At 36.6% G+C, this 12,199-nt stretch overlaps 2 protein-coding genes across 2 annotated transcripts in view; one reads left to right on the top strand and one right to left on the bottom strand.

Moving 5' to 3' along the window:
• Positions 1 to 3,352, bottom strand: part of LOC126187945 (very-long-chain enoyl-CoA reductase) — a 50,042-nt gene extending 46,690 nt beyond the window's left edge. The window contains exons 1-2 of the mRNA XM_049929320.1: positions 3,214 to 3,352; positions 3,061 to 3,111 (exon numbers count right to left, since the gene is read on the bottom strand). Coding sequence (XP_049785277.1) covers positions 3,061 to 3,111; positions 3,214 to 3,219 — 57 coding nt within the window. The 5' untranslated portion in view covers positions 3,220 to 3,352. The remainder of the gene's footprint in view (positions 1 to 3,060; positions 3,112 to 3,213) is intronic.
• Positions 3,353 to 3,454: 102 nt separating this feature from the next.
• LOC126187921 (dnaJ protein homolog 1) lies at positions 3,455 to 11,518 on the top strand. The gene is made up of 3 exons (XM_049929282.1): positions 3,455 to 3,610; positions 9,842 to 10,655; positions 10,764 to 11,518. The coding sequence occupies exons 2-3, from the start codon at positions 9,849 to 9,851 to the stop codon at positions 10,995 to 10,997; spliced, it is 1,041 nt and encodes a 346-aa protein (XP_049785239.1). The 5' UTR covers positions 3,455 to 3,610; positions 9,842 to 9,848; the 3' UTR covers positions 10,998 to 11,518.
• The last annotated feature ends 681 nt before the right edge of the window (positions 11,519 to 12,199 follow it).

Below are 12,199 nucleotides of genomic sequence, written 5' to 3' on the forward strand. Positions count from 1 at the left end.
ATCTGTAACCTGTGTTGCCATGCTGGTTTTGTGTGTTTCTTCTGTGTGTTGGTTTGTTCTGATCTCTGCCTAGTGTGTGTATTTAGTGTAGTGAGTGCTCCTATATAAACCAGTAGTTGTAACTCTTCCATAGTTGTGTTTTCATTTATTTTGTTGTGTATGATTGTGTTGATAGTTTTTATTGTTGTTTCGACTTGTGGGTTATTTGGCGGTCTATGCAAGAATGGTCTAATGTCTGTATTTGTGTCTTTGTATTCTATATATGTCAGCTGAAATTTCTCTTCTATATCTAACACGTGTGTCTCTTCGTGTTCTATTTGTGCTTGTTCTGGTGGCTGTCTTAAGATTTCGTTTTCCTCTGATTGTTTAATTGATGCGTGTTGGTCTTTGTTTGTTTGCTCCGGGATGTTTGAGTCCATTACTGTGTTTTCTTCTTCTTCTGATTGCACATTATTTTGTTCCAGTATTTGTTGTACTTGTTGTTTGATGTTTTCTAATTCTGACTGGGGTATCCTGTTATTTTTGATTATTACACGGATCTGATCAGCTAGTCGTTGTTCTGTTAAAAATTTTAATTCCGGGTATCTGGTAATAAATGTTGTGTATACTTGTGATCTGTATCCAGTTGTGTTGGTTCCTAGGTTTGTTGCTTGGTAATAACAGAACATGAGGTGTCGATTTACTTCATCTGACCATCTCATCCTCTGTCTTTGTTTTCCTTCTAGGGTGGTTGCAGGAAGCATATCCTGCAAAACACCTCTATTCGGATTTAAATCATTTTCCATGTGGCTAGCAGTGTCGTTACCATTGTGGGCGGGCATAGGGTTCAAGCGTCGTCCCCGACCATGACGGCGCTTGTCCGAGGCTTCTTTAGTTCTGTCCTGAACCAAGTAATCACACTAAAAGGGGGGTTAGCCCTATTAGTGGTTTGTTCTTTTCGTCGCCTTTTACGACTGGCAGAACATACCGGAGGCCTATTCTTTTCCCGGGCCTCCACGGGGTTTATTATTATTATTATTATTATTATGGTATCACTCAGACATGCTTCCTGTGCCACTCTGCAGTGCCTCTACAACTCTCAGATGAGAAGACAGTTGTCTGAATGGTGTTACAAGAACATTACTGTGTGCGACTTTTGTTAAAGAACTAATAATGTGATGATGCAGCTCTCCTTCAAGAGCAATTTGCACAGGTTTGCACTAGTGCAAGTATCCATAAGCTACAATGTGTTATTCCCAAAGACCATAACAAAGTTTTTCTCCAATTAACCACATATCAAAAAAGAATATCTAACGTGGGCCACAACAAGTGTCATACCTCAGTGATGTTACTGAGTTTGCTGTATGCACACATTAAGGTCACTGTTGCCTTGGGTGTATTCTGAAAACTTTCTGCATCATAATGGCTGTTCAACTTCATCTGAATACTCCAAGAAATTCTCTCTGTATGGGCAATGAACACACCAAATTTGATGAAAATCTGAAAGGGTCAGGTTGGCAGCTAGTTTGATTTGGCATGGAATGACTCATCCCTGTCTTTTTGATGACGAACCTGTTGAATACAGAGGTTACTGCTGCTTTAATCTACCACAATAAACAAAATTCCCATGACAATTGACTGAGAACATCTAAGTACATATAAAGCAGTTATATTTTTAGGAACTGTAGGGAAAGATGGAGTTGATTTGAGCAATGATGTCCCACTTCTAATGTTGGGACAGATGCAGTCACTTCCCGTTCAAACTGAAAGATACCTAGTTTCATAATGTTGGAAACCCACATAGTTAACAGCAGCTTGTATTTAATATTCTATACTGGAATTAGTGACTCAGTTAATAATAAAGCAACAACTATCCAGCAGTATAAGGTAAGCCTGCAAGGTGCCACATTTTTACTGCTTTCTCATCTACTACTTTAAAGTGTTTCTGAGAGATCAACTCTACAAAACTTTTCTTCCTATCAACACTAATGATAGGAACGATCCTGTCCATTTCATCAAATTCCTGATTTGGGGTTTGAATAGGACTAGTGATCAAATAGATCCTTATGGACTTTAAATGTGAACATTTAAAGTTAGGCTTGAACTTGATAGCTCTGAGTATCAGCTGAAAGTACTAAGCACTGTAACCTGTTACATTTATTAAGTATTAGAAGGTTGCACATCCACCACCATGTGGATTTGTGTCAATATATTGTGTTTACAGCTTTTGATAAACGTTTGGCACAGTCTGGCAGTATTCACAGACTGCGTGACGAGTCATATTTACACCACATACACTTTCAATAAAAGTACACTAGGCAAATGTATTTTGTTACTAGGTTTTACTTCCTCCGATATTGTGGCTGTCAACTGCACAGTTCATCTTCAGTACACTCCTCTTATAAACCACAGATACCACTAGGCAGGAAATGTATTAGCATAAGAGCAAGAACGTGTAGGTCTCCAAAACGACTTTTGCATGAGGTATAATTATCAACAACTTTGCACCATATTCTGTTGAATAAAGAATAAGTTTGAAAGTTACTTTATTTTGCACACGGTGGTCTTGGCAGCTCCACGTCTGTTTATTAATAAACACCGAAAATCTAGTTTTTTTTTCCGAATGGGAAACTTAAGTGTTCCAACACCTCGTTCAACATTCTTAGCGCTCATTAGAGCTTTTTGTATGACATTACTTGACATATTCCAAAACCCTTCCTTAATGCTTTTTTGCCGCTAAACCTTACTTTGAAATCAGCAGCTATCAGCATGCTGTCAATTACGAATTCTATCAAATATTCTTGACCACGCAACAAACTGCGCTACCAGAAAAAACATAGTAACGACTTTGTTTCCTTTTTCTTGGGCGTGATAATTATTCCCATTAAACATAATTTCTCTGATTCTTGGAGATGTTCAATTATATGCATTGTTTAGAATCTGTATTAGCATTTTATTATTTTAATATAAATTCCTTAACTAAGTAACCACAGGAAATAGCAAAATACAGAAATATGGGGCCCACTTCTGAAATAAAGTTTTGATGCTGATAATTTCCGTAATAATTTTACAGTGACTTACATTATCGAGGGTTCCGATTCGTTTTGAATCTTGGGCAGCGAAAATTTCAATCTGAAAGAAACAAAACATATCAACACCATTTAATAATATTAACCACATTATATTAACAAACTGCGTTTCATATCTGTCGCTACATTTGACTTCATAGCTTACATTCATCCTGCTTAATCTACGGCGCTCAACGCTCAACTTCCAACCAGTTTATCCGTACCTCCCGCATTATATTTGCATAAAACCTGACTAAGGCAAAACTTAGTATCGTTTCTTTGCCGACAGGTAGAAGCACTTCAGCAACAAGGATGTTACACCAGACAGCTCGAAGGTAAAATATCGATAATCGAAACGTTGAGTACATCTTTCCAAATGTTATCTTTGCCGTGTTGGAAATCTGCCAACGTACAGACGCTTCCGGAATATTCTCGAAGAGTGTGGGTATATATGCACGGAGCAGAAGCGCGTAAGGGTTTAGTTTGACGAAGTCCTGTGACTTGTGCTGTCGATCGTGTGTTTGTTTAAATTATTTGCAGAATCTTCTACATCGTTGTAAATCGTAAGTACTCCCATATGTTGTGTTATTTTAGACGCTTTTATTTATATTTTAAAAATGGATGCGACTGTGTTCTCTGCTGAGCAATGATCCGCAGTGTGTTGCAGTGAAGCAAGACTGAACTATTTTAGTTCTTCGTCGTAAATGTGAGTGAAAATGAATTATATTTTAATATTTGAGGAAAAGGTTGATCGTATTGGTGGGGTGCGAAGTTTCGCTTCCCTAGTAGAGCCATTTTATGTTATCGTACCTTCAGAGTGCATTGGATTATTCACTGTCCTTTGCCATTCTTTCCTCTCTTTGTATTATCTGCGTAATGCACTTCGAAAAGTTTAGACGTTGCAGTTTTGACGGAGATAATTCCACGTAACGTGTCGCATAAAAAATTACGTGGCAGGTATCAGGATATAACAGTACAAATTTAGGGCAAGTTAGTTTATATAGGCGCTCATATCAAATTATGTAATTGCTCTCGTGCTAAACAAACTAAGTGCATCTAATGTCACATTTATTCTAAGGTCGTATTCATTCTCACACAATAGGCATTTTAAAGAAAACATTAGCCAATAAAGGAGATAGTTCGTTGTAAATTCCAACCGAGAATGGTTTGTGGCAGAAGTTACAGTAGCAGAGCTTTCAACAAGTTATTTATAGTTCTAAATAGTTAGGTTACGTCAGATTTTGATCTTGTTTACATTTAGTGTTGGTAAGCTTTTATGGCAGAATCAGTATCTCCGACAGAAGTGATTGGTCTTTCGTAGAATTTGTGTGCAGTATGGTGTTACACTTCAGGACGTCGTCAATAAAGCAGTTGACACCACATGATAATGTGATATATGGATATCTGCGCGAAAAATGCAGTGTTTTGATGATAGTATTCGTATTGCCTCCAATGTGTATTCCCAAGTCTTGACTTTAAGTTAATACAGTAACCACATTAAAACAACGCGCATAGTACTGCTTTTATATTAGCATCTGAGGTTGCGACAGCATGACAATGGAATCAAAGCTGTTAAAATCTGAAAAATCAGATGATAATAGTTATGGGTCTTGGAAGATTCCGGAAATTAATTGTGGGTAAAAGATACTCCGTGGACCGACCCATTGCACTTTTCGTATTTTGTGTAATGTATGTGTACATTATAACAAAATAACTGATTTTTCCATTACCAAATATGTTTTCTGAACATGCTATGCAATTTATTTTTGTGACGTAAGGCTTCACCTCAGACCATTCTGTTAGCAAAATCTGTATTTGGCATTCACATTTGTTAGCTTTGCCAACTGCATATACTAATGAGGTGTGATGATTAAATTATAAACTGGTACTGCGTGGGTAACTGCAAGTGTACATGTGTCTAGTTTGTGATGGAAATAGAATAGTCTTTCATGGAACTTGGGTATTGTGACTGCATATATGTTGACAATTCATGGTTTATCCATGTAAAATTGTGTTTCTGTATTTTAAGCAGCATATTAGTTGTTTTGCTGTGAAATTGTCATAGCAGACAAATTGAAAAATTCAAAGTTAAGTAGAAATAGTATTTGCATATCACTGTTACTAGGTGTTCTGATACTTCTAATAGGACACATATTGATCTTGACAATACTGTCTTGTATGGCTGTTGGGGAAACTGGAGCAATGGGATGTTGTAACGTTGACAGTTTGTATTTTGTTTGTAGCAATGGGGATTTGGGGGGTGGGGGTAGTTATTAGGATAAGTAATTTATGGGGGAGATTTCATATAGATAAATTTATTTTGTTCACTAATTTACAGTAAAACTTCATTATATTCTCAACAACTTTCGTAAGTTATTAACATATTTTGCATAATTGTTTGCTAGTAAATGGCGGCTAAGGGTGTTATCACATACTTTCTTTGACTAACGTACCTGCATTGACAACATAAGTGTGTTAAATGTGCAGTGACATTTAAATTATAAAAGTGCTTGGCTACATGCTAATTAATAGGAGTTGGTTCCATTGGTGCACACTAATAGTAAATGCGGGATATGGTTGCTATCATTCCATCTTTTGATAATTATGAAAATTTGATTATTCAGTATGGGTATACTGTATTCTTGTCCTGATTCGTCTGCTACTAGCATATACAGCGAATACAGTAGGTTGCGACCTAGGTCAATATTGTGAAGTGTGTGTGATTTAATGTTGAAAATGTGAAATGAATTTTACGTATATGGGTTTAAGATTGTATATGTTCGCACCTGAAGAGGTGCGTAGAGTTAGGAACTGTAGGTTTTCTTAGTATCTTTACCAACATTTTAAAAGAGCAGTATACACTGTACTACTATTTCTCGATTTATCATTAATCATAAATTCTTCCAATGTAGTGTCAAGTTTTTATTTTCTGTTATGGAAATAGATATATGGGTAATACTGCTGTAATATTATATGTGGAGTGACAAAAATTTTAGATTTTGTGGGAATGTGCTCAGTAAACTATAACGGATAAAAAACTATTCAGGTATTAACATTTTTGTAGGCGAGAATGTTTCTTATGCAATCTACAAGATAACATTTGTGTTTGTACGTTAGTTAGACATATTTAATTCTTCAGGAATGTATGTAAAAAAAAAAAAAAAAACTTGCATTGTGTGAAGCACTTGGAAACAGATTTGTTTAAAGTGTTAAAGGTGCAGGGATAATAAACATTGTGTGTACATACAGTAGTAAACATTGTGTGTACATACAGATATGGTGGCACTTTTAGATTTTGAGCGATACTGCAGTTGCACATACACATCTTAATGTGTCTCTCGCCTTTAATAATTTTCTCCCTTACTATTAAATTTTTCAAAAGTGTGGAATGTTCTTGGACAAGGTTTGTGCTGTTAACATGTACCAAGTAGGTACAATTAGCACTCTTCGTATTTGATTTGAAGTTGCCATTCATAGGTCGGCAGAGATAAAAGTAGTGGTACTGCAATTTACATATTATTATTATTGGCATCAGTAGATCCACCCAGGTGGATGTCGTGTTCCCTGATTTCCATAAGTCATTTGATACAGTTCTGCACTGCCATGTAGTGAACAAAATATGGGCATACTGAAAATCAGACCAACACTGTGTTCAGATTGGAGAGTTTCTAGCAAACAGATCACAGCATGTCACTCTCAGGGGAGAGAAATCTTCAGGTATAAAAATAACTTTGGCCGTGCCCCACATTGTGGATAGATAGTCAGAAAGACAAATTACAGTATGACTACTTGATTGCAAAACAACCAGTGGAAGCAGTCACAAAATACCTAGGAGTGTGCGTATCGAGCAATTTAAAGTAGAACAATCACCTAAAATTGATTGCAGCTAAGACAGATGCAAGTCAGATTCACTGGAAGAGTCTGCAGGAAGTTTAATCAACTCAACAGTGTAGATAGCTCACAAAAACCCTTGTTTGACCAATATTTGAATATTGCTCATCTGTGTAATCTATTCCAGATAAGGCTGTCAGAGAAAATGGAGAAGATTAAAAAAAGAGCTTCACATTTCATTAGTGTTTTGTTTATTACGTGTGAAAGCGTGGTGGAGATGCTCAGCAGATTCCACTGGCAGGCACTGCAAGAAACGCATTCTGCATCACAAACTGGTTTACTGTTTAAAGTTCCGACAGGGTGCATTTGTAGAAGTCAGCAAAAGTATATTGATTCCTGCTATGTATATCCAGGACAGTGAAGATAAAATTATATAGACTTGACCCACATGGAGGCTTACGAGCAGTTGTTATTCCTGTGAACAATTCATGACTGGAACAGGAAAGAAAGGAAGTGGTGGTGGTAGACAAATTACCCTCTGCCACACACTGCAAGATGGCTTTTGGAGTTTAGATGTAGAGTCGTGATGGGAACATGACAGTAGGTTTTAGTCAGCCATGGGGACTGTAGTGGGCAAAGTTAGTTCCTCTTCTGTCCCAATTTAACCACAACCTCAGGATGTGCGGTAATTTCAGAACAAATTGCAGTCGGCAATATGCTGCAGTTACTGCACAACTATTACACACACTTTAGTCATGACAATTCACATTAATCACAGATGTCTCATCTATGCAACTATATACAGACAAGACATTGTGTGAAATTATCAAAAATTTTGAATGTTCTTCACAGAGTTACTTCAGTTTTTTTCATGATACTAAACTTCCAGGTGGCATTGTATAGCCTTCCTGTTAACTGACAAGTAGCTGTAGAGATCTGTCTTATACTGTGTATACCAATGATCCCAACCATTTTACCCACTATAAGTGAGGCTTTGTTTTTAATGACAATAAACAAAGCTCAAAAAGTCAGAGAGAGGGGGTGGGGGGGTATAGAACAGAGGAAGGAGGAGATTGACAGAATAGGGAGAAGAAAATTTTGATGTAAATCTTAAGTCTAATAAATTTGTTGCAATTGCCAGTTTGCCTAGTACTTAATATATTCCAACAGTTGGTGAAGAGCAATAGAAAAGCTTAGGACAACAGTTTTCAAATCTTAAAATTTTGCTTCTCAGAGCATGTTGAGGCACATTGGCTGTTGTCAGGCACCTTTTTTGGTTACCTAGCTGTATGTTACCAACTTGGCCACAGTAATAGAAATATATTGCCTGAAGCAGGCATTTTCACCAGTGAAGTGGCAGATTAGGGGTGAGTTCTAAATGCATCCTGTAAATCACTTGATACAGAGTCATTGTGATTTACAGCCTCAACTTACTCATTTTTGAGTTCCACTTTAGCTGACATAATGTTTTGAATGACTCATGTTGATGAGCATTGCTCCCTAATGTAGTAGGTTAGTAGAGGTAGCAGTTGAGTGCAGTAAAAATTAGGTTTGTAGTAGTTTCTGAGTTAGTCTGGATGGGAAGTCAATCTCTTTATGTGAATAAATGTTTATACATACTATTCTCATTGTCTTAGAGTTCTTTTGCTAGGCCACGAAAACACTCCAGTTTAACATTTGTTTTGACTATATGTCCTTTCCTGTTTGATTTTGGGATCTTAAGTATAAAGAAAATATTGTACCTAAATGATGAAGGAAGTAGTATGAAAGTGTAGTTGTAATACTATCCTGCCAGCTGCACACAGTAAGAGTTGTTATTACTAGGCTGTACACTTTTAAAAATCATTGGTCCATGGTACATACTCCAGCTCCATCAGTTGTTGTAGTACTTGCCATTAATTTGTAAATTGTTGGAAATACTTGTTAGTACTCTCTCTCTCTCTCTCTCTCCTAAGGAGAACGTTACGTTTAGATATAAAAAGTTCTTTTACCACAATTGTCACCTGCAACAAAATTTTCGATTTCAGTGAATGACCTGAACAGTTAGATTAAATCTCATGATAGTTTTTTCTTTTTTTTAAATTTCCCTTATTTGACTACAGAATTTTATTAATTTATTTCCACTATATAGCCATTCTCAAGCACAATTTGAAGTCTCGAAGAATATCAGACATGCCTAAATGACACTTCATTATTGAAATAACAGTTATCTTGTACAAGAAGAATCATTAACTGCAGGAATAATGGTTTGTAAATCCTGTGTTGCAAGCATATGCAGGTATCATTTACTATTTCCTTTTATCTGCAGTTAGCTGTAAACATGTCCAAATGGAAAGAACGTTACTGTCACTGTTACGTAAATGGAGGTAACTTTGTATCCTCTTTCACCAAAATACTTTGATAGGCAAAATTGATGAGAGCAGTAATTTATATCCTCTTTCATAAAACCACTTCAATAGACAAAATTGATGAGAGCACTGATTAAGAAATGGTTAAAGTGATTGCATTTCCTTTAGCTATGTCAGAAATATAAAGTGTAAATGGCAATAATACAGAAGATGCAGGGATCTCTCTAGTGTTCATATTTATCGATCATGTATCCTGTTGTCACACTTGCTCACAGTATCAGAGCATTGTCAAATATTTCCCACTTTTGAATTGTCACATGTGGGAGCTGGTGTGGTTTACGCTTTGTTTTATTCTACTTCAACTTCCAGTCACAGCAAATGAATGTGAATGCATTAGCAATGATCTATGCCCAGAATATGTATACTTGATTTTAAAAAAATTTTCAACTCCTTATAACAATGAGAAAATTTCCATGTGACGGAGACAAATTTACTACTATAAGGTAGTAGACAATCATACCTGATGACTGGTTCATGATAACTTGTAGTTAGTTCTTCAGGATACTGTAAGTATTGATTAATATAATGTTGACATGGGTCATTCATTTGTTGCAGGTTGAAGATGGGGAAAGATTATTACAAAATCCTGGGAGTCCCCAAAAGTGCCACAGATGATGAAATTAAAAAAGCTTACCGCAAATTGGCTCTGAAGTACCATCCTGACAAAAATAAGAGCCCAGGTGCAGAGGAAAGGTTTAAGGAGGTAGCTGAAGCCTATGAAGTTTTAAGTGATAAAAAGAAGAGAGATGTGTATGACAAATATGGCGAGGAAGGGCTGAAGGGAGGTGCACCTGGTGCGGCTGAAGGTGGTGGACCTGGATTCACTTACACATTCCACGGTGATCCACGTGCAACATTTGCACAGTTCTTCGGGTCTTCAAGCCCATTCCAAGCTTTCTTTGAAATGAGTGGGCCTGGTGGCAACAGAATCTTTGATGACATGGAGTTAGATGATCCATTTACCTCAATGGGCATGAAATCAGGTGGTCCTGCTTTCAGATCTCATTCTTTCAACTACCATCCTGGTGGATCTCCTACTCGTAGCAAGGACAAAATTCAGGATGCTCCAATTGAACATGATTTATATGTAACATTAGAGGACATTCTGCGAGGTTGCACCAAGAAAATGAAGATATCAAGGAAGGTTTTGCAGCCTGATGGTTCTACACGTAAAGAGGATAAAGTGTTGACAATAAGTGTGAAACCTGGTTGGAAGGCAGGTACGAAAATTACCTTCCAGCGTGAAGGGGACCAAGGCCGAAACAAAATTCCAGCCGATATTGTTTTCATAATAAGAGACAAACCACATCCTCTTTTCAAGAGAGAAGGAAGTGACATTCGCTTCACTTCAAAAATTACTTTGAAACAGGTAAGTTTTTTATTTATTTAGTATTTATGTTCATTTGGTCTCTGGTATTAAATCCTATGTACTCTAATTTAATGCAACCCAATCTGAATGATAATTGTCCTCTTTCAGGCGTTATGTGGAACTGTCGTCCAGGTTCCTACGCTGACAGGCGAAAAAATTCCTATAAATCTCACAAATGAGATAGTGAAACCAACTACAGTGAAGCGCATTCAGGGTCATGGTCTGCCATTCCCAAAGGAACCAAGCAGGAAAGGGGACTTGTTGGTTTCATTTGATATTAAATTCCCTGATGTTCTCTCGCAAAGTGTCAGAGACATTTTATATGATACATTGCCAAATTGAATGTTAATTTGAGGGTATTTTATGGTTAAAGCTGTTTAAGTGAAGTCTGTTCTCCTACTTGCAATGCAGATTCATTCATCTTTTCCATGTAGAATGTGATTATCATTTTTCATTCTTTGTTGGTTTGGCAGTTACGTGAAAAGACTGTTGTGAAGAGTGTGTGTTCCTTTTATGCTGTATGATCTGAGATTGAATCTGCTCTTCTGTGCAAGTGTGTGTGTGTCTAGATTTTCCTTAAATTGCTGCAAGAATGTTATGTGAGAATGTGGCAATGTTGACTGAATATAACAAAATGGTGACAGTGTCACTATCTCGTTCTTGTCTATATTTGTAATAAATTTAATTAAAGATTTAATTTTTATTTGTAAACATTATTATTTTCCAATCTGTATTTTGTACGTTTTAGTACAATGCTATATTGTCTGCCTGTTCTGTGGGCCTGCATACATATTGTAAATAATTAGTTTGTGAATAGTATTGTGTAACCGATAGCTTAGCTAATAAAATTTGTATTAAAGTTGCATTTTTTATGTAACAGAATCCTCATTTTCCCTTACCTTGCTCGTGTTGTGTGTGTGTGTGTGTGTGTGTGTGTGTGTGTGTGTGTGTGTGTCCACACGTCTAGATTAGGGAAAAGGTACAAACCATAAAAACACACATACAGAAGTAAAAAAAAAATCAGGTCATTAATCTATTGTTTGTTATTGCTCAGTTTATGGTTAATGTGCAAGATATTTTAGTAGGCCTGGTTGTTTTTGTGAAATATCTTTTGCAATAAGAATGGGTAAAGCATTCAGTGTGGAAGTGGAATACTATACAGTAAACAAGAAATTTGTGAACACTGGTTTGCTAACACAGTGCTTTGATGTTTTAAAAGGTAGATGAGATAACAGTTCCAAGTGATTTGGGCTCACTGTACAACACTATATACATATTTTTATTTATTTATTTATTTTTTCTTTCAGTGCACATGTAGTGTTAAAGGTAGCAGTGTTTCACAGCTGTCCAGCATAGTGTTGTACTGTGGCATTTTCAATTGCAGTGTACTTTTGGTTTTGTGACACACATGCAGTGTAATGGATGTTCATACAAGTGCCATTGTATAAAAATAACTACTTTGTTGAATATTGGCAGAAACTACCTTTTACAGCAGTTTTGGTCCCACTGTGGGGGGAGGGTGCTTTTTTTAGGGGAGGTGCTCT

This window comes from Schistocerca cancellata, chromosome 5 (assembly GCF_023864275.1).
Source record: "Schistocerca cancellata isolate TAMUIC-IGC-003103 chromosome 5, iqSchCanc2.1, whole genome shotgun sequence".
NCBI classification, from domain to species: domain Eukaryota; kingdom Metazoa; phylum Arthropoda; class Insecta; order Orthoptera; family Acrididae; genus Schistocerca; species Schistocerca cancellata.

Bases quoted from the DNA above. Each gene is read 5' to 3' on its own strand.
- LOC126187921 (XM_049929282.1), top strand. From the start codon at position 9,849: ATGGGGAAAGATTATTACAAAATCCTGGGAGTCCCCAAAAGTGCCACA. The intron at 10,656-10,763 runs GTAAGTTTTTTA...GTCCTCTTTCAG, and splicing joins CAAAAATTACTTTGAAACAG to GCGTTATGTGGAACTGTCGT.